The sequence below is a fragment of the Pipistrellus hanaki genome (genome assembly GCF_964339955.1).
Source record: "Pipistrellus hanaki genome assembly, chromosome: 2".
NCBI lineage: Eukaryota > Metazoa > Chordata > Mammalia > Chiroptera > Vespertilionidae > Pipistrellus > Pipistrellus hanaki.
Genome location: NC_140504.1, coordinates 190,511,029 through 190,533,406, shown reverse-complemented (window position 1 = coordinate 190,533,406; position 22,378 = coordinate 190,511,029). Strand labels below are relative to the sequence as shown.

General features: G+C 56.7%; 1 protein-coding gene across 1 annotated transcript; it reads right to left on the bottom strand.

Moving 5' to 3' along the window:
• Positions 1-3,058: 3,058 nt before the first annotated feature.
• ALDH4A1 (aldehyde dehydrogenase 4 family member A1) lies at positions 3,059-20,859 on the bottom strand. The gene is made up of 15 exons (XM_084875249.1): positions 20,742-20,859; positions 16,841-16,934; positions 16,046-16,138; positions 15,867-15,914; positions 14,877-15,032; positions 13,319-13,468; positions 13,165-13,239; positions 11,561-11,748; positions 10,089-10,162; positions 9,195-9,391; positions 9,001-9,048; positions 7,665-7,817; positions 6,836-6,957; positions 5,966-6,084; positions 3,059-5,344 (listed from the first exon to the last, which is right to left on the bottom strand). The coding sequence occupies exons 1-15, from the start codon at positions 20,795-20,797 to the stop codon at positions 5,232-5,234; spliced, it is 1,686 nt and encodes a 561-aa protein (XP_084731375.1). The 5' UTR covers positions 20,798-20,859; the 3' UTR covers positions 3,059-5,231.
• Between the last annotated feature and the right edge of the window lie 1,519 nt (positions 20,860-22,378).

Here is a 22,378-nt window from a genome sequence, read left to right as displayed (position 1 = left end):
GGGCTTGTCCGCAGACCCCGTGCTGAGATGCCCTGGGCTGTGGGCGAGAGCCTCTACGGTCCTCTGGCCTTGACATCATCTCAGAGGCAACTGGATGCGGCCGAGTCACTGGCCGCCCTGAGGGCAGGTGCCTGGGACCCAGTCACCATGACTCTCCTTCAGGGCCGCACACATAGCACATGCCCTGGTGGCCCGGTCCAGGGCCTGAGGTCCCCATGCTCACACCTGTGTGGCCACTGGTTGCCAAGGTGACAGAGAGCCATGACAAACATATGCTAAGTACGTGGGGTGTGGACAGCTGTGGAAATGGGGGGCCCTGGAGAAGCTGCCCATTGCCTTTTGAGGAACCCCCAAGAGGGGCCTGACCCCAGGGCCTTGGGGGCTGCATGCTCCCTCATCCAGGGCAAAGCCAGGCAGCCGGTTTAGGGTGTGGTAGGGAAGACCTCCCCAAAAAAAGTCTGGGAGATGGGCCCCCTCGGCCAGCTGACTTGGTTAGACACTTCGGAGGAGAGTCACCAGGGAGGTCTCAGAGCCACTTCTCAGGGGGCCCAGCCTGTAAGAGGATAGAGGTTGGGGATCTAAGGGTCAGCTGAGGCCTGCGGGAGAAACTCCACTTGAACCCAGAGACCCACTTATGCCTCCTCACCACACTTGGCTGGGTAACCTCCAGCAGGCTGTGTCTCAACCAGAAAAGGATTTGGAGGTTCCAAAGTGACCACAAGCTCAAGAAGAGCCAAAGGGAAGGGAAGCCACCTGCGTGGAGCCTCTGCGATGCTTTCAAACATCATTACGTCTGCTCAGCACAGCCGTGGGAAGGATTTTGTCCCCGTTGTACAGATGAGGACACCAAGGCTCAGGAGCCTAATGTCGTCTATGGAAGGCCTAATGGAGGCCAGAGGTGGACCGACCAGCTCAAGGTCATCCTGCTAGTTAGTAGGAGGGCCGGGGATGAACCCTGGTCTGTGAACTTCACAGCTCATGCTCCTTACACCTGCTCCCCACCATGTCCCCGGCTTCCAGCTGCTCCTCTACCACTGCCACGTCAGCCTGCCCTCCCCACCTGGCACCTTCGTCTTCATTTAGCTAGGGCAGGCGGTGGCTCCAAGCCACGCTCGCTCCATTTCCTCTGCCTTCCGTCGTCCCCCAGACCAGGGGGCTGGTGGCTCCTGAGAGCCCGGTACCCGACCAGGTGCCCAAGGCCTCTTTGCATGGTCGCCACAGTAAGTCCCCGTGTCCGTGCTGGCCCAGGAGTCTCTTCATTTCCCTCTGTGGCCGGGCCCAGCTGCAGGCCCGGGCATGGAGCGTGAACCATTTGACTGAGGCCGGATGTTCGCGCCATCGCTGTTCCAGAGACGGCCGGTCAGGCATGAACTCTAAGGAAATGAAGGTCACCTGTGCCAGCTCCTGGCCGACAGGCTGACTCGGAGCTCCCGGGGGTCCATGGGAAGCACTAGGGTGCAGACCCACCCTCTTCGCTGAGGCACGCCATTTCCATTCATTCCCCACCACCCGTCCATCCGGTTCCTGTGTGCTCTGTCTGGAGGCCAGCGTAGGAAATAGATCCACCAGTCCCTGAGCGCAGCCTAGGGGCCCGGGACGGTGCCCAAGGCTTTATTTTTGCCTTAAGCCCTATCCATTGCTTCCGTGCACCGAGATTAGCACACTTTTTTTAAAAATATATATATATTTTATTGATTTTTTACAGAGAGGAAGAGAGAGGGATAGAGAGCTAGAAAGTTGATGAGAGAGAAACATTGACCAGCTGCCTCTTGCACACCCCCTACCAGGGATGTGCCCGCAACCAATGTACATGCCCTTGACCAGAATCGAACCTGGGACCTTTCAGTCCGCAGACCTCTACCACTGAGCCAAACCGGTTTCGGCAGCACACTTTTTGTTGTTATTGTTGTTGTTAATCCTTACCCAAGGATATTTTTCCATTGATTTTTTTTTTAAAAGGAGTGGGAGTGGGAGAGGGAAAAACAGAGAGAAACATCAATGTGTGAAAGACACATTCATTGGTTACCTCCCACATGTGCCCCAACCAGGGCCAGGAATTGAGCCTGCAATGAAGGTACATGCCATTGACTGGAATTGAACCTGTGACCCTTCAGTCCACAGGCCAATGCTCTAGCCACTGAGCAAACCAGCTAGGGCACTGAGCTCAAGGCTTTAGACGTCACATCCTCAGATACTCATGGTAGCCATAAAGGCACATTCTATGGCTCCCATTTCACAGTTGAGGAGACTGAGGCACAGATGATTGACTGAAGTAACTATCACACCCCGATGTGCCTTACCTAGTAAGGCCAATGTCAAGGCTCCATAAAACTAGGTAGCTAATGTACTTACTAGTAGCCAGTGGTCAGCCAACTCTGCTGTCTCAGTGTGACCGTGAGCAAGTCACTCCATTCATGCAAAAACATTAGTAAGGACTATCAAGTGCAGCTGCCATCCTTAACTTCCATAAGCTCCAGCCTGGGCACTGAGTACTACCCTCTGTCTGGGTCAAGCCCCCTCTTGCATGAATCAGGGGTAGCCCCTGGGTGAGCGGGGTGGGGTCTCTGCCAAGGGTAGTCTCCATCGCCTCCCAGAGCTCTGAGGTCCTCCATGCCACCCGCCCAGATTGCTGGACCTGGGACAGGAGTGTCAGCGTGGCTCAGGAGCAGCCCCTATGCATTCTCTGTGGGTGGGGACAGGCCAGGACACACGTGTCCCCCTCCAAGTCACCTAGCCCAAGGTGGGCTTGGACCCAGAAACTGGGCTAAAGCCAAGTGGCCACAGTCACTCCCCTCATGGCATTTGGCAGCTGAGCAGGTCTTTGCAAGGCCGACAGCGCCATGTGGACATCTGGGTGGAGGAAAGAGCGGGTTCCGGAACTGGACCGGCCTGTGCTTCTGCTCCAGTGATGCCACGCCCAGGGCAATCCCCTCACCTTCCTGCACTGTCCTGTCTGCAGAACGCGGCATGGCAGCACCTGCTTCCGCAGGCGCGTGGGAGAAACAAAGACCCCGGCACGTTCTTCTCGGTTCTCCAGACAAACAGGACCGAACGGAGGCACAGAGAGGCACCGGTTTATTGTAAGGAACTGGCTCACAGATTGTGGGGTCAGGAAATCCAAATCCTGCCAGCAGGCTGGCAGCCCCGAGACCTGGAGGAGTTGTGATTGAGTCCACAGGCAGTCTCCTGGCAGAATTCCTTCTTGTTCAAGGCAGCTCGGTCTTTTTTCTGTTAAGGCCTTCAACTGACTGGATGAGGCCCACCCCCATGATGGAGGGTAATCTGCTTTACTCAGTCCACTGAACACCTTCACAGAAACATCTAGAATGACATTTAACTAAAATATACAGGCATGTAAACGCATCACAGCACATAACAGTGATTGTTACAACAATGGTAAATGGGTAACATTGGCGAATCATGAATTCTGTGTCCGGCATTGTTCTAAACACTTACATTGGTAACTCATTTAATTCTCATGACCACCTCTGTGTGGGTATACATATATTATTTTTCCCGTTTTACAGATGAAGAGACAGAAGGTCAGAGAGGTGGCACAGCTTTTTGGAGCTGGGATTTGAACCCAGCCCATTTGGCTCCGGAGCTCCCACCACCCGCAGCAGGTTTTCCCATATATCAGTGCCTGCCCTTCCTTCCACCAGAGGGCACTGCGCTCCTGACACCTAATGACACTCTGGCAATGCCCTCAGACTTAGAAGCTGTCCCTCCACCCCCACCCCCACCCCCACCGGAAAGACCGATTTGATGAAGTAACAGGTGTTTTATTGGGTGGATGTCAGGGCAAGTCCCATGGCGCCTCACAGTGTAAAGTCAGCAAAACCAGAAACATCTCCACCCCACTCACCAGCCTCCTGACCCGGTGCCTTGTGGGAAACAGTGCAGAATCCGCACCCTGCCAGGCGGCATCAGCACTCGCCCTGGACCACTCGCCCAGGGTGAGGTCATGGCACTTGGGCAATGGCCACCCTGCCCTGTGGGGTGCCCTGACAGCTGTCCTGAGGAGGGCCCAGCACTTACGGCTCCTTAAAAAGTGCTCTCCCAAGTCACCCCTTACACATCCCTGGCCGCTCAGAACCCAACCTGGCTGAGTCCATAATGGGCTGCATCACACAAAGAACAGGCCCCCCGAGGGCCGGTCCACGCCAAGCCACTCGCATGCAAAGAAGATTCTATGGGCAATGCCAGGCCCTGGAAGGGCGGGGACCCAGGGCAGGCCTCAGGGGGCTGGGATAGTGGGAGCAACAGCTACCTGGGTCTGTGCGAGCTCCCGCAGGGAAACCAGCCCCACGGAGCTGAGGGCGGCTGTCCTGGAGGCGGGGCCCATCCGGTTTCCGAATCCCAGCCCCAACAGGAAGGCCCAGCCTGCCCCACATCTTGGCAGGCAGCCTCCAGCGGCCCCCAGCCTCACCACATGGAGACAGCCAGGAGTCACATGGGTGTGCAGGAGCCCTGGAGAAAGGCACACGGACAGCTAAGGCTTAAGGTCAGGCACAGGCACGCACTGGCTCATGTGGCTGGGCAAAGAGCTAGTGTGAAAGGAGGATGACCCAGACTGAGAGGGCAAGGTCGGCTAGTGCCCTGGCACCCTGCAGACCACCCTGGTACACCCACTCCTGCAGCCCTGGAGCGGCCAGGGCCAAGGCCAGGAGCCCCTGGGGGTAATGAGGTTGCCAGGGGGCCCAGAGCTGCCTCCTTTCCCACAAGGGGTCAGGAGCTGCCCCGCTGTCATTCCCCAAGTCCCTAAACCGGGGGTGGGGAACCTTTTCTCTGCCCAGGGCCATGTGGATATTTATAACATCATTCGTGGGCCATACAAAATTATCACCTTAATAACTAGCCTGCTATCATTGGTCAAACATTTAATTAACTCCCTCCTAATGCCTTGGCAGGGCCAGACCAAATGATTTTGTGGGCCTTATAATAGCCCTTGGGCCAGATGTTCCCCAGCCCGGCTAAGCCACTGGGCCACAGTGCAGCAGAAAGAGAAAAGATGGCGAGCCAGCCGGCACCGAGGTCAGCTCTGAGATGTCCTTCCTAGGAGGGCTGATGGGATGAGCAGCAGTTCTCCTGTCCCTTCCCAGCAGGATCAAACCAGGGCTGGGCGCCTGACCCGAGATGTGGGACAGGCCAGGAAACGGGCCGGTGGGGGGCTGGGTGGGCCAGCGCACCGAGGTCAGTCGCCCGGACGGACAGACAGGCGCCGAGCGGGCTCACTGCATGTACGAGTAGCGCCAGTCCCCCAGAGGCTTGTGGGTCTCCTTGATGACCTGGGGCGATGTCCACCGCAGGATGTAGTGGGGCCCCCCGGGCTTGTCATTGGTTCCTGTGGGAAAGAGACACAACAGCGCTGGGCAGGAGGGCAAGGCATGGGGAGGAGCTGACGGGATGAATGGGGCACCGGCACTTAAACTCAAACAGAATGTGCTCACAGGGCCAGTTCCCTAAGCGCACCAGCGAGGAGCACCCTTAGCGGGAGGCTGGGTGGGGCCAGAACTGTGAGTTAGACACTCCGGGGGTCCATGTGCCCCACCTGCCCGGGGTTCCTCGGAGGCAGGGGAGGGGCAGGGGGGAACTGTGGAGAGCACCAGCTCTGCCACTAGGCAGCTGGGATCTTAGCAAGTCACCAGCCCAATCTGAGCCTCAGTTTCCCCACTTCTAAATAGGAGGGAGTTGGACCAAAGTGACCTGGACCATGGTGGTACAGGCTGCAAGAGCTGGGTCCAATGCCAGCTCCACCACTTCCTGGCCATGTGCCCTTGAGCGAGTCACTTCACCACCCGTGCCTCAGTTTCCTCCTCTGTAAAATGGGGAGAATTTAGCACCCTGGCTCACGAGGTTGCTGAAAGGACTCGGGGCGAGTACAGTGCTGTTAACGCCCTTGAATGAAGGCTCTCAAGTCTCCCATAGAAACGTGGCTCCCCTCTGGAAACGGGGACCCACTCACCGGAGGCTCTGGCTCCCCCAAAGGGCTGCTGGCCCACCACCGAGCCAGTGGACTTGTCGTTGATGTAGAAGTTGCCGGCAGCGTTCCTCAGCATCTCGGTGGCCTCCCGGACAACGTTCCTACAAGGCAGGGCAGCCGGCTCACCCACCGCTCCAGCCCAGGGGCAGCCTCCACCCCCAGCCCAGGCTGGCTATCCCGGAGAGCACTAGGCCCAGCCTGGGGCAGTGCTGGGCCAGCCGCCAGCTGTGGGCCCTTGGGCACGTGACTCAGGGTCTGAGCCTCAGCTTCCCCTCTGAAAAGGGGGTTTCACGGCCCTGAGTGGCTCCTGCAAGGACTGAGCACACACTCAAGGGAGTGGCCCATTCTGGACCTCGGGAACTGGGGAACCCCCAAGCCCCCAGCCTGCCCCTCAGGTTCCACTCCCACCTCCATCCCCTCCCTCTAGAGGCAGGCAAGGGGAGCCATGGAGGCGGGAAAAAGCAAAGCCTCAGGATGAATACCATGGCACTGGTTCAAATCCTGCCTCTGAAGGATGAGCAATGCACCTGGCCTGAGCGCATGTCCCTCTGCAGCTGAGACGATGACCTCAAGTAGCGGGGCCCCTCAGTCGGGGAGCTGGGCAAAAGCTCCCATTCCCAGGCCCATCCTAGATCCAAATTCGAGATGGGGCCCAGGACCAGCACTGTAACAAAGACCGGGCTGCCTCTGGGTCCCTGTGCTTGGGAGGCCTGCCTGCCAGCCAGGGCTGAGGTGAGGGGAGTGGACAGAAAGCAAGGGGCGCCATTATTACTACGACCCATGTCCAGGAGGGCAGTGTCCAGGGTGCGGACAGGACACCAGACTGAGAGCAGAGGGGCTGTGGCCACTCACTTATCCTGGGCGAACACTGCCCCCGTGAGGCCGTAGCTGGTAGTGCTGTCCACCAGCTGCAATGTCTCCCTGTACTTGTCATCTGGGTAGACATACACGGTCAGCACGGGCCCGAAGATCTCCTGGGAGAGAAGTCCAAGGTCAGTGTCAGCCTGGACCAGTGCCCTGAGGCTTCCCAGCCTGCTCTGGCCTCTGCCACTCTTCCCAGACCCGGTCCCCAGGCCCCAGTCCACACCTCAGCCCCTGCAAGAAGGGCCAGGCCTACGCAGTGTCCCTCTGGATTCCCTCCAAGACAGAACCGTGCCCAGATCCTGCCCTGTCACACATCCCACCGTGGCAAAAGGTCCAAGGACACTTCTGGGCCCCTGCCAGCCAAACCCACACCCGCAGAGGCACAGGCCCAAGCCATGGAAACGGTAGGCTTCTGGGAACAGCTGGTCCAGGAACTGCCCTACAATATACTGTCCCTGCTGCCACCCAGGTGTCTTGATCTCCCGGGGCCTCAGTTTCTCATCTGTAAAATGGGACTGATAATATAGCCCTCACTTCAATCAAGAGCCAATGTCAGATGAGGAGATTGATGTGGGGCGTGGGCAATGGGAGTGCTACAACAATGGCCAGGCTGTCAGGCCAGCACTGGGTTTGGGTCAGGAGGCCTGAGCTCAAGGCCTGGCTCTGCTCTCACTGGGTGTGATATTCGCTGTCTAGGGCCTTCTGTCCTCACTGTAATTGGGTTACGCCCCGAGAAGACCACGGACAAGGGCCGGTGTGTGCGCTGTGCTGAGTGGGAGGCTGTCCTCTGGTGCTCCCAGCCACCCGGCCCAGTCACCTCCTTCATGATGGCCTCCTGAGGGTCCTTGCTCTCCACAATGCAGGGCTCCACGAAGTAGCCCACAGAGTCGTCACACTTGCCGCCCGCCAGGACGGTGAGGCTGGGCGAGGAGCGGGCGTGCTCCAGCCACTTTTTGATGCGACCAAAGGACTGCAGGGCGGGCAGGGAGGAAGGGGGTCAGAGACCGGCTAGGGGACCATTCCCAGCAGCAGCCCTGCAATACACTCACCCCACACACCTGTTCCAGAAGGACCCAAATTCTGAAAGGGGGAGGGGAGGGCCCTGAGTATCTGGATGAGCCATGGCGGAGACAAGGGCAGACATGAATGCTTGTGTGTGTTAGAACTACAGGTATATATTCACATATAAATATAACCAAACAGCCCTGGCCGGTTTGGCTCAGTGGATAGAGCATCAGCCTGCAGACTCAAGCGTCCCGGGTTCGATTCCAGTCAAGGGCATGTACCTTGGTTGCGGGCACATCCCCAGGAGGGGGTGTGCAAGAGGCAGCTGATCGATGTTTCTCTCTCATCGATGTTTCTAACTCTCTATCCCTCTCCCTTCCTCTCTGTAAAAAATAATAAAATATATTAAAAATAAATAAATAAAATAAAATAAATATAACCAAACACACATGGCACACATGTACTCGGGCATATGAATGACCATGTTCCTTTGTTAAAGCACATAAATATACACAATGGGCAGTAGTAGGTTTACAATTATGAGTACAGGAATCATAGTTTATTCTTGTATTATCGATTAATTATTGTATTACTTACGTTACAACTATAAACCTACTTTTGCCCACCCTTATATGTATGCCTGTAACATGCACATGTTTATCCATGAAGACCTACACATGTGCCTCTAAACACAAAGATATTCTTTGCACTTTAACAAAGAGCCGGGCTGCCTTTGAATATGAATATCTTTGCATGCACACACATGGGTGGATTTGTTCATGTATGGAGATGTGCATGTATGGATGTGTATGCATTTCTGTGGAAAGCAGACATGCATGCCTACACATGAACGTGTTCATGCGTGCACACTTAGGTTTACGCACACAAGTATGCAGGCCTAATTGCATCTCTGTGTATGAACATGCACTTAAAGGGGCTTTGAGCTTGGCTGCAGGGTGTGCAGGAGGCGAGTTCTCTGGTTGGAGGATTCTGCCCTTCACCAAGCTGGAGGCAGGGTGGCAATCTGGCTGTCTTCCCGGAAGCAGTGGGGCGGGGCTGTCCCCCATTTAGGCCCCTTATCTCTCTTCCTCCCTCTTCCACCCAGTCCAGGCTCAGCCCCCCTGGAGCAACTGGATTCCAGCCCGTACCTTGGCATCGATCACTGCGGAGAAGAAGGTCCCGAAATCTTCTGCAGGCTGCAGGCAGGGGAGACACCACAGGAGACTGAGCTGCCACGGACCCCGACAAAGGCAGGCCCCTCCCGCACACCCAGCCCACCCACGGGACCTCCAATCCCATCAGCCCCCCGCTGGGCCGAGGCAGGGGCGGAGGCAGCACTCACATCGCCCACTTTGATCCTGCTGTGCTCCTCCAGCAGCCGCTTTTTGATCTGAGGCCACAGCGAGTGCGGCACGTAGAGGCGGGAGCAGGCCGAGCACTTCTGGCCGCTGTACTCGAAGGCCGAGCGCAGGGTCCCGCTCACCACGCTGTCCACGTCCGCCGAGCGGTGCACGAAGTGGAAGTTCTTCCCACCGCACTCTACAGGGGCCAGGGCGGGGAACGAATGAAGGAGCGGGCTCCTCCGGCCAGCTCAGGGGCCCACCACACTGCCTACACCTGTCCACGGGGCCCTGTGATCAGCCCCTCACACCAGGATGAGAGCAGGAGAGGCACAGAGTGAGAGCGGGACAGCATCCCAGACACCGATGAGCCAGGCCTATCCTCCCACTCTACGGATGAAAAAACTGACGCCCAAGGATGAAGGGCATCAGGGGTCATCAGGACCAACTCCCCCATTATACAGATGAAGTAACTGAGGCCAGGGCCAGGGTGCTGCCCAATACAATGATAGCAGGATCCTAGGCCCCACTCCCCTCCCAGAGGTGGCACAGCTTTCTTTAAGCTTTCCCCTAACACCCCCCCCCCCCCCCCCCCCGCAAGAGGAGAGGGACCCACCCATGTCAGCTGCCAGGGCTCCTTCCCTATTCATGGCACTTAAACTGCTGAATGACTGAGGCATGAATGAATGAATGAATGAATGAATGAAAAATGCATCCTGAGGCACAAGTGCTCTGCACACCCCCGTGCCTGCCAGAGCAGGATTCCGCACCTATGGCCCCCCCAGGGCTCATCCTGCAGCACTACCCCACCTATGGCTTTCCTCCTCTTTCATGATGGCCAGGAGAGGAAGGCTCCCTGGAGCCATGGGGGAGGGGGCAGGGGGAGGGGCCTTTACCTCCGGCCAGGCGTGGGAAGGTGCGATAGCGGTCCAGGTTCTGGGCTACCTGCTTCCACAGGTTTTTAAAGGTGCTGAAATCAGAGGACAAAGTGGGGATTAGGGAGCCAGCTCGGGTATCTGAGGGTGAATGTCGAGATGGGTGGGGCTGAAAAGCCCAGTGAGGAACGAACGCCAGGGTCAGTAACCTGGGAGGCAAGCAGGGACCCAGTAGGTGGTGGCAGCTAGAAATGGGGAGCACCCCAGGCTACAGGGAGGCAGCAAGGGGAGCCTTGGCGGCAAGATGGTGCAGAGAAGCCCAGGGAGGGGGAGGAAGTACTGGGTTCAAGCTCTAACTCAAGACACCCCTGGCTGTGTGACCTATCACTCATTACTTATCCTCTCTGAGCCTCAAATTCTCATCTATTCCGGATGAGAATGGGGAACTGGAGGCAACAGTCCCACGGCAGGGCTGTTCTGTGACTCACTCTAATGAGTCCAGTGGTAGGACAGTGCCAGCACACCGCACGTGCCCCGTTGGGGCCGGACACTGTCACTATCTGCATGGGGCGCTCTTGCCCAGAACCCAGGCTCCAGAGGCCAAACTGAGGAGGATCCTGGGAGAGGAAGCGTAGGCCCGGCCTCCTCCCTGGGCACCTCCTCCCCGGGCGCCTCCTCCCCGGGCGCCTCCTCCCCAGGCTCCGAGTGTGACCAACCCCAGCGCCACAAAACAATAAAAATGCTAATCACCAGGGAGCCGGCGACACAGTAGCTAATACTAATTTATGACTCTCCCACCTTTAAGCCTCTGCTCATCAGAGCATGGCAAATGGGGGCCGAGCCTGCTCCGCCCGCTAGCAGGCAGGGCCCCGCGGGGCTGCGCTGGCAGAGCAGCCTCTGGAAACGGCCTCCTCAGCAATTCTAACGCCGCCGTGCCACCCGGCTAGCCCAGGAGGGAGGAGCGTGGGGGAGCCGGAGGACCCCAGGGCTGACCCTGACATCTCTAGCCAGGTGGCCCGTGGGCACCCCAAACTCAAAGTAACCAACATGTGACTCCTCTTTGCCCTCACCCTCCACTGCTGGGCCTTCTGGGTGCCACTTTGTGAGCGATGCCTCCTGCCCCGAGCCTGGAGGTTCCTGCTGACCCGCCACCCCGACCCCACAGACAGGCGATCGAATCTGCCTGCTGCTTTCTCCATTCCCACGGTCTCCCCCCCGGGTGCAGGCCCTGTCGTCCTGTCTCATATGGAGAGACTTGTGTGCAGAGCAGCAGCGCCCTCACTGGGACAGTGAGGACACGGAGGCCCAGAGAGGGGAAGTGGCTCCCCTACAGCAGCACAGCAAGTGAGTAGGGACAGCGGCAGACGGCGTCACGTGCCCGTCTCATCGGCTCCTCACAGCCCAGCTCTGGAGAGGTGAAAGGCGAACTTCCCTGAAGCATCCTATTCCCGCCCCCACCCCCCCCCACGCCCACCTCCCTCCCAGGCACTTACGGCACGCTGCCTGTGAAGTTGATGCCGCACAGGTGCTCGGAGCTGGTAATAGTGTCCCCAAAGGTGGGCCCGTCAGCCGGCACAAACTGGATGACGTTGGGGGGCAGGCCGGCCTCCCGGAGGATGCGGTAGACGGCGTAGCTGGCCAGCATGGCCGTGTCGCTGGGCTTCCAAAGGACCACGTTGCCCTGCTCGGGAGGCACAAGGATGACACAGGCTGGGGCCACCAGCCTGACTCCTCCCACCCTGCAGCCGGGTCATCCCTCCCCTGGACCACAGGCCCCTGTGCAGGCCAGGATGTCCCCTGCCCGCCCACCCCGCCAGGTGCCACGCATGTGCTCCAACAGCCCTTGCCAACCCCACCCCAGCCCAGGCGCCCTTCCTCCAGAAGCCTGCACGGGCTGGTCCCGCCTGCACCCCGGGGCAGCTCTGTTCTGGGCGTTTCTGAGTTGCTGGGTGCTCACGGGTGTGGCTGAGCAAGTGCACACAAGGCTCTCTCTGCACGTGTCCCGGTGAGAGCACGTGGGCGTGTGCGCGTGTGCGCGTGTGCGCATCTGTCTATGGGCAGAGGCACGGGGATGGCCGTGTGCATGAGCATTCTCCGGATCACCCAGCCTTCCTGCCTGGGCCCAGGCCCCCGACGACTGTGAGCCCTCTTGCTGCGACTCCCAGACACCCAGGCCCTCCGAAGGCAGGGCCCTGTCTGCCCATCGGACGGAAGCTCATGAGGACGATGGTCAGCTTCACTCTTTACAACTAAGTGGAGCCCTGACCAGTTTGGCTCAGTGGTTGAGCACTGACCCAGGAACCAAGAGGTCACCGGCTCGATTCCCAGGCAGGGCACATGCCTGGGTTGCGGGCTCCATACCCAGAGGGGGGCATGCAGGAGGCAGCCGATCGATAATGTTTCTATTTCTCTATCCCTCTCCCTTCCTCTCTCTCTCTGAAAATCAATAAAAACACTTTTTAAAAAACTAAGTGGAGTTTGGCTCAGTGGTTAGAGTGTTGGCCTGTGGACTAAAGGGTTGCAGGTTCAATCCCTGGCCCTGGTCAGGGCGGGTGCAAGAAGCAAACAATAGATGTATCTCACTCACATTGATGTTTCTCTCTCTCTCCCCTCCCTCCCCTCTACTCTCTCTAAAAAAAAAAAAATGGAAAAATTTTTCTTGGGTGAGGATTAAAAAAAAAAGCTACCCATACGACCATGACAACTAAGTTACCAGCACACAGCAAGCATTCAATGGTGAGCTAATCATCACCATCACTATCATCACCACAGACTGGCCTGCACAGGGCCAGACCTGCCTGGCGTTCGGGGTGTCACGTGGCCGTCTCACTCGCTCCTCACAGCCCTGGACACAGGCTTTCCTATTGCTGCCACTTTGCAGATGAGCAAACCGCCTCAGAGCAGAGTGGAGTCTTAATGGGGTCACCTAGAGCAGGGCAAGCCAGGACCCAAACCAGCCTCTGACCCCAAAGCCTTCCCACGGCCCCACACGCACTCCACCCGCTGTGCTTCGCCGTGGCTGGGGCTGGGACCTCAGGGGCTCGAGATGGGAATGGTGCAGAGCTCCCGCCACCCCTGCCCGCGGCCCGTATCTCACCATCAAGGCCGGCGCTCCCGCCAGGTTGCCACCGATCGCAGTGAAGTTGAAAGGGGAGATGGCCGCCACGAAGCCCTGGAGACAGAGGAGGTGGTGAGGCCAAGCTCAAGGCTTCCAGCAGCCCCCGTGTGCGTGCACCCTGGCCCTGCGGTACCTCCAGCCCCCGGTACACCACGCTGTTGGTGCTGGGCGCCACGCTGATGGGCTGCTCCCCCTCCAGCTCCACGGCGAACTTGGCGTTGAATCGGAAGAAGTCGATCAGCTCGGCCGCCGCGTCGATCTCCGCTTGGATCACCGTCTTACCCTGCGAGGAGGGAAGGCCGGGGGTCAGCAGTGGCAGAGCTGCCTCCGCTGGCCCTGACGTGGGGCCCTGGGCCACGGTGACTCCTGCCGCAGGGTAAATACGTGCCCTCGCTAGGCGAGCTGGGCTAGAACCAGGAGGCCTTGTGACCGCAAACGTTTCCTTCTTAGACCGTCTGTCCTTCCCGATGGTGGATGTGAGCCGCGGGGAAAGGACTGTGGGCAGCAAAAATGGGCCTTTCCCACCTCGGCACACAGGGTCACTGGCAGCTGCTCGCCCTGCCGGACATGGAGCCAAGGAAGTGAAGACACTGCCAGCTGCTCTGCTCGGCCATTGCGCTTCTCACAACTTTCTGTGTGTCTCTTCCTGGCCGGGTGTGGCTCACCTGGGACACTCGAAGTGTGATACCCACCCCAGGGGCCACTGAGAAAATTGGGACACTTGGCAGGGTGTGGAGCTGCCATACCGATCTGTGCAGCAGGGGGAGCTCTCACTGCAGGAAGAGCGCTGGGCTGACCAACCCCTAAAGGCTCCTTCCTGTGGATGGTGAAATTAACGCTTTCTCCCTCCTCAGCCACGCTCTGGCTCAAATGCACTCACTCAAAAAACCTTTATCCAGGAAGACATGACGCAAGGCCCAGAAAGAGGGAGAACTAACGAGAACACGTGATCACTGTCCCCAAAAAGCTTGTAAAGGGGCAACAGACACATAGGAAGTCATTCCACCCCACTGCGAACTGGGCTGTAACTGACAAATGAACAGCATGCTAGGGGGCAGGCTGAGCCGTTTGGACAGAGAAGGTTCTGGAAGCCTCACAGTGGAGGTGCTATCCGGGCCGGCCGTTGATAGGTAATAGTTCACGGGGCACAGAAGAGAGGAGACACCAGGCAGAGGCGGGGATAGGGGGCGCCATGGTGCCCAGGAATGTCACCAGGTCCAGACTGGCATCACCACAGGCGGACAGCCTGGCGGGAAGGGCAGCAACTGGCGAGCTGGAGAGAGGTGGGAATGCGGGGCCCTGGGGGCTGGGCTCAGGATCTGGGTGTGCCTCTCAGTGGGGTGTAAGCCTGAGCAGCCTGCTGGGGTGTCGGGAAAACCTGAGGGTGCAGGGTCCCACCGAGCCCAGAGGACTGCACAGGGCGACGGTCACTCAGGCAAAGCACGGCAAAGGCCTGCCAGGGTGCGGGCAGAGGAGGGGAAGGGACATTTCCGTGGTCGGACACGCAGGTTCAGCACAGTCCACCTTGTCCACCATTCTGGGTGTCCCTTCTCCTAGGCCTTGTCCCTCGAGGACGTCTCTGAGTCTCCAGCCAGCAGAGCAGGTCTAGGCACCCAGAACTGATGACTGCCGAATTGAAAGGGGTGCAACTGCCTCCCACTCCAACCCCCACTGCGCCGCAGGCACCTCACCTGTCCCACCATGGTCTTGGCAAGGACCTCTGCCCTGCGCGGCCCGCTCAGCATGTCTGCCGCCTTCAGGAAGATCTGGGCCCGGTCTGCGACGGGCTTCAGGTCCCACTCCTTCCTGGCGGCCAGGGCGGCCTCAATGGCCTTGTTGAGCAGGGCCTAGGAAGAGGACAAGGCTGGGGGCTTCTTCTGTGGCCAGAAGGGCCCAGGGGTGAGCGAGGGAGGAGAGGTCTGGAGGTCACACTCCACCCCGGGAAGGCCCTGCTCCCTGAGCCCTCAGCGTCCCCTCCCCGGTGTCTACTGTGTCCCACTGCCACAGGCCACCCCAGGCGCGGAACCTGACCTGCTGCCAGTCTGGAGGAATCTGACCTGCCAGCGGGGTCCGCATGCCAGCACCTGGCACTGAGCCCCTCAGCTGTTAGACCACGTTCTCCTGTGGCCTCGTCAGGGCCTCACCTTAATCCTGGGGCTGGGGCCCCTGAACCCACTACCTAGAGCCACCAGCCCTCAAGGTCAGGGCCCTGGGCTTGTCCTGGCTAGATCAGAGCCACAACCTGAGACGTACACCTGCTGCCGGCACCCCCAATGCCACCTGCCTCACTGCCACGTGATGCTTGCTCCTAGACCCCGAGCCACAGGTAACCCCAGCCCCTCTCCCTGATACCAATGGCGTCCGACTTACCATCCATGATGTCTCCAATCTCCCTGCCCCAGCTCTCCAGAATCCACCGCCCCCACCCACCCCATATCAGGGTCTGCTCCATGGCAAGAGCAAGCCCAGCCTGGATCAAGGTAGCTCCCACGAGGCTCAAGTTAACCCTGGCATGCCTGGCCCTTTAAAGGCACCCATCCAGGACTCCCACTCCCAGCTGTCCCATCTATACCCCACCCCCCGTGCCAGAGGGAAGCAGGGTCTGATGTCCACCTCCAAGTCTGAAACCAGGAGGACAGAAGAGGGGCAGCACCCCAACCCCAAAGTTGCCAGGGACTCACCTTGTCTGCATAGCAAAACTTGGCCACCTTGTGTCCATGGTTGAAGGGCTGAAAGGAGAGAAGAGTGAGGTCACTGCCCAGGAGGGAGGTGCCATGTAAGCTGACTTCCCCTCTCCGAGTGCTGCCCGAGGGCCCCAGGTTCAGGGAGGGGCCCGGCCCTGCCCACCCATTGGACTCACCGACACCTGGTACTGCACGTCCGAGGTCCACACCTCCTCGTCCCCCACCACGCACGGGATGGCTTCCGTCCGGCCCTTCAGGTCCTTCAAGGCCTGAGGAGGGGACAAGACGGCAGACGGGCACTTCCTTCCCCTTCTCCCACCTAGAACCCGACACAGAAGCAGAACCAAAGAGGCGGCCGGCGGGGCTGTGGCCGCAGAGCGTGTGCTCCCTGGCGGGACAGGATGCAGCCCCTCCTCGGTCACTTCCTGTCACGCAGGAAGGCGAGGCCAGTATGGACAGGCTTCCCTGTTAAAAAGATTCAAAAACTGCCGAAACCGGTTTGGCTCAGTGGATAGAGCGTCGGCCTGCGGACTGAAAGGTCCCAGGTTTGATTCCGGTCGGGAGCATGTTCATTGGTTGTGGGCACATCCGCAGTAGAGGGTGTGCAAGAGGCAGCTGGTCGATGTTTCTCTCCCTCCGACGTTTCTAGCTCTCTATCTCTCTCCCTTCCTCTCTGTAAAAAATCAATAAGATATATTTAAAAAAAAAAAAAAAAAAAGATTCAAAAACTGCACCTGACATGTATGTGGACTCTGTTTTAAAATGCTAGCAATTAATGGGAGAGCATGTAAGGTGTGTGAGCATATGACTCCTGACCGGCACCGAGGCCACCCGGCTGCTCCCTGCCTCTCTCAGGCTCTGGGCCCACCGCCTCCCCAGACCCGGGGCTGGGAGCAGGGGCAGGAGGGGGAATGGCTCAGCTCAGAGAGCACCCTGGGCTGTGGGGCTGTCTCCCACGCCCTGCACCTTACCTTCTGCAGTGCCTCTCGCTCGGGGCTGCCCTTGGTGAACGCCAAGATGGGCTCGTTGGCCACCTTCAGGGAGGAGGCGTGTTTCCACCGAAGCCTGGATGAAGGACAGGGAGAGGTGGCAGGTCAGCTGGATGAAGGGCAGGGAGAGGTGGCGGTCAGCAGAGACCTCCACAGACCAGTCTTCAACAGGGGAGCCTGGGCTGGCCCGGAATCCTGAGATCCAGAGCAACTATAGAACGGGGGGAAGGCGAGACAGGCCTTGGGGTGCAAAATCCAAGTTCAAGTCCCAGGCCTGCAGTGTGTCCTTGGGCTCGTGAGCTGCTTCCTCTGAGCCTGTTTCTACACTAGGAAGTGAGAGTAATCATGCAAACCCCACGTGTTTGGAGTTGAAATCCAGAGGTGCAAAAGCATATCTCAGTGTGTGCATGGAGAGCGTGTCCCCATGAGGCAAACTTGATCCCAGAACAGCACCCATGACAACCCTCATTACGGCGCTCACCCCAGGCCGTAAGCTCCGCTGGGCCGGCCTGTGTCCATTCCATTTGCCAGTGGACACATGGCCCAGCCAGGGGTTAGCACCTGAGAAATACCTCTGAAAACAATTAACGCACCCTAGCTGGTTTGGCTCAGTGGATAAAACATCAGTCTGCGGACTGAAGGGTCCCAGGTTCGATTCTGGTCAAGGGCACATGCCTGGGTTGTTGGCTTGATCCCCAAGGGTAAGGTGACCAGATCATCCTGCTTTTGGCGGGACAGTCTCCATTTTTAACAATTTGTCCCATGTCCCGTGTCCCGCAGCGTTTTTAAAAAGTCTTTCCAAAAATTGGGACTTTTTTAAAACACCATGGGACGCAGGACAAATTGTTAAAAACCAGGACTATCCCGCCAAAAGCGGGGTGATCTTGTCACCTTACCCAAGGGGGATGTGCAGGAGGCAGCCAATCAGTGTTTCTCTCTCATTGTTTCCATTTCTTTCCCTCTCCCTTCCTCTCTGAAATCAATAAAGATTATTTTTTAAAAAAAGAAAATAATGCACAAGCAATGTCAGAGCAGACACCAGGCCCCAGGACCGGACTCCCAGGCCATGCGCACTGCTGGCACCGGGGGCTGGCGCAGGTCCAGGGGCTCCCCAGAGGCTGAGGCCCAGGTGGCCAGGCCAAGAAGAAGAGCAGAAGGGAGATTACGCTAGCTTCACTCAGCACCCGGGCTTCCGCTGCTGTTATCTGGGCCCTGATTAGGTTAATCCTCCTTATCACAGAGATAAGCGGCCGGCTGTGCAAGTGGACTGTGTGGGGCCCAGAGCAGGTCCAGGAGGGAGGGGCACCTCCAGCGGGATGATATCGTACTTTATTGCCCCGGAAACATCAAAGAGCATTTATGAAGCACTAACAACATGCCTGGCACCCTGCTGAGTGATTATCTCATTGAATCCACCCTACAAATGTATTATGAACAGTAAAACCTCGATAAAACAGATTAATTTGGGCGAGGCGGCATCTGTTACAGCCGAAAGTCCATTACATGTTAAAGTAGGTTCTCTGAATGTGTACGTTAAAAAATTGACAAATAGCAGAAACCGGTTTGGCTCAGTGGTAGAGTGTCGGTCTGCGGACTGAAAGGTCCCAGGTTTGATTCCGGTCAGGGGCATGTACATTGGTTGCGGGCACATCCCCGTTAGGGGGTGTGCAAGAGGCAGTTGGTCAGTATTTCTCTCTCATCAACGTTTCTAGCTCTCTATCTCTCTCCCTTTCTCTCTGTAAAAAATCAATAAAAAAATATATTAAAAACAAAAAACAAAAACAAAAAAAACTATTTATCTCTTTTAAAAAAATTGACAAATTATTCAGTTAACCTATTTTCACTTACATAGACACATCTGTATAATTAAAATTAAAATTTTTCACAGAAAGTTTTCTACATGAATTATAATTTTAAAGTTAGACTGAATAGGCTTAGTAAATCTGTGCATTCACCAGTCACCTCAAATAAACAAATGCACGTGGCTGGGGGGGGGGGGGGGCTTAGTGCACTTCTGAGTATGGGCCTGCCTGTGAAAAATGCTGCAGAGCCCTGGCCGGTGTGGCTCAGTAGTAGAGCTTAAGCCCATATTGAAGGGTTGCAGGTTCCTTCCCCAGCCCTGGGGCACATGTGGGAGGCAACCAATCAATGTTCCTCTCTCTCTCTCCTGCTCCCTCCCTTTCATTTTCTCTAAAAAAAAAAAAAAAAAAAAAAAAGTAAAAATAAATGGGAAAAAATATCCTCAGGTCAGGATTAACACACAAACAAAAGCTGTAGAACCAGCATGTCAAAGCCATGGCCAGCGTGCCACATGCCTCATTTATTTAGGCAAGCGGCCCACCAGCTGTGAGTCTGCACGCTTGCTGTAGAAAGTCCTGCCACTGACAACAGAACCAATTACCGAAATTACCAAGCTTGGCTGTTTGATTGGATAAAGTCAAAGCAGTTAGCTGGTGACAGGATTTGGGAGGATTCCTTTAAGGCTAGTAGTGGGTGGTTGGATAAATTTAAGTAGAGCAGTGTTTATTTATAAATTAAATAGTACATTAGACATGCGCTGTATAAAAGAAAGGTTGAAACAGGAAATCATTTGGGGCTCTGGAATAGATAAATTCAGTTTACATTATTTCTAATTGGGGAAAAAGTACTCAGTTTTCGAACAGATCGCTTCTCGAACAGACTTCCGGAACAAATTAAGTTCAAGAAACGAGGTCACGCTGTGCCTCTATGGGACTTCCGTGTGCAGTCTGAGGGGTGGTCTCAGAAGGCAGGGCAGGGCGTGGCAACTACGAATCCCACCTTGGCTTTCGGGAGGAACCCTTCTCTCCCTCGTCCTCTTCTTGTGCCCTCCTTACCCCATCCCCAACCACAGAGGACACACTGCAATGTTGAAACTCACCCCTGCCCAGGGCGCCCCTGTGCCATCCCTCAGGACACTGATTAACTCAGAAAGAGCCTAGCTCAGCAGAGGAGACAGAGCTGGTCACAGTCCTAGAGATCAGGCAAACAAAACTCAAGGGGGGAGGAGGAGGCGGCTGCCCAGCTGGGAAAGGCAGACCCACCGAACACAGGTCCAATACGGGGGCAGCCTCACCCGACTGTGGGCCCCTCTGGAGCAGGGTCTGTGTCCCACCTCCCCCACCCAGTCCCCAGCAGGCGGGGGCTCCGGGGACATTGGTCACTGAGTGAGCAAGGGTCCAGGAACCCAACTCCACACCCTGGGGGTTTGCACTCCCACTCGGAAATTACAAGTCTTCCCCTGTAGTGGGAAATAACAATACCTACCGCACAGGAGTTTAAAATAAAAGGGATAACAAGGATCGCGATCATACCTTGGCATTGCCTAGGTGCCTGCCACCGGTGGATGCACGTCAATGAACTAACTCCTTCACGTCTTTACAACGAAGCATATACACCAAGTGCCTAGCACCCCACACACATTATCCCACATGTCACAAGAAAGGAGTCCCTTATCGGCCCAACTCTTTTTTTTTTTTTTTTAATTAAATTATTATCTGTGTACATATTTTAACATTGCCCCCCATCCCTCGGCCCAACTCTTAAACTTGAAAAAGGGGAAGAGACATAGAAGTCTCAGGGAATCCCGGAGGTGGGTCCTGAGCGTGAGCCAGAGGGAGGGAAGGAGAGGGTGTTGTACTAAAGACGGAAGTGCCCGGGGGGAAGCCAGCACTCCTGCAGTGGGCACCTTGGAAAGATCCATGTGAGGAGCGAGACGAGGGCGGAGGGGGCTCCTCTCGGAGCTCGGGAGCCGGAAGAGCAGCGAGACCCTCCTCCCCCCAATCCGGCCGGAGTTCGGGAAGGGGGTCCTCCTCGCTGTAGGAGGAGACAGGGGTGTCGGTCCCCGGGCCCGGCTGGCACTCACCTGGCCCCACTCCAGGGGCGGGCCAGCAGGGCGCGCCGAAGCACGGGCGGCAGCATCTCCGGCTCACGGTGTCGCTGTTCTCAGGACAGTCGACCTGGGTCGCAACCTGACTGCGCTGCCCCGCCCGGAGCGCACTACCTCGGAAAGAGGGGAAGTTCCGGGTGACCCCTCGGCTGTCCTCCCAGTCAAAGTCAAGAGAAATACCTATATATTTATCTACGTTAATAAAATAACGTTTTTAGTGCATGATAGAGGCCATTACTTGCCAAGGATCCTGGTAATACAAAAGGGAAGTCTAGAGGTATTCACGTTTCCCCCCTCCTCTCTTAATGGTATGACCCGGTTTCCTTGGAGGCTCCCGAGGAAGAGGGCGTGAGCCCCACCGGCCAATCAGAATGACACATGGAAGCTCCTAGGCCAATCAGAGGGCGATAGTGTCTCAGTCTCCTATGACCGAGGGGGGCTGAAAGAGCCAATGAGAGAGCGGGAATGGGACACGTGCGTGGCCGTGGGTAAGGACCGCAGGTCCGGGGGTCAGGTGCAGCGGCTGTCCCAGCATGACCACGGGGGTGGTCACCGTCCTTCCCCGCAAGGCCACACCGCGGCCATCTGTCTCCCCGCGGGGTGCAGGCCCGGGGAGGAGCCTGTCGCCCCTGCCTCCAGCTTCCTAACCCGGACCCAGGAACCCCCTACCTCTCGCCTGGAGCTGGACCAGATTCCCCCCGGGCCTGGCGCCTAGATAAAGAAAGCAGCTCAATTCTTTGAAGATTAAGGTCAATAAAAGATAACATCGGAGCTGGTCTACACCCGGCTTTCCCTTCAAAGTCTCTGGCTGTGGAACCAGTTGCTCCTGCAGTTTTAATTTTTCCCCTCCCTGGATCAAAAGTTTAGTTTTCTCTTGGAGAAATTGGGTGAAGGCTTGAATGTTATTTAAAACTCGAATTACAAGTCTTCCTTTCCTCCTTCCTTTCTTTCTTCTTAAATATATATATATATATATATATATATATATATATATATATATATATATTAATATATTTTATTGATTTTTGTACAGAGAGGAAGGGAGAGAGATAGAGAGTTAGAAAGATCAATGAGAGAGAGTCATCAATCAGCTGCCTCTTATACACCCCCTACTGGGGATGTGCCCACAACCAAGGTACATGCCCCTGACCGGAATCGAACCCGGGGCCCTTCAGTCCCCAAGCCGACGCTCTATCCATTGAGCCAAACCGGTCCCGGCTTCTTAAATATATTTTATTGATTTCAGAGAGAAAGGGAGAGGGAGAGAAAGAAACATGAATGATGAGAGAGACTCATTGATTGGCTGCCTCCTGCATGCCCCACACTAATGATCAAGCACACAATCTGGGCATGTGCCCTGACTGGGGATCCAAACGTGACTTCCTGGTTCATAGGTGGATTCTAAACCTTTCTGATGTCAGCATTTTAGGGACCCATTGTATTTCTAAAGCACTATGTGGACGAAAGGGGCCACATGCTAATCTGACAAGCCCAGGGGAGGCCTGCATGGCAGTCTTGCAAATTCGGAGACCTAAGTAACCACAAAGGATGGTCTCTAAACTAACTAAAAGCAGTGATGGTGGGTAATTACATCCTAGGTATCTTCACTGACA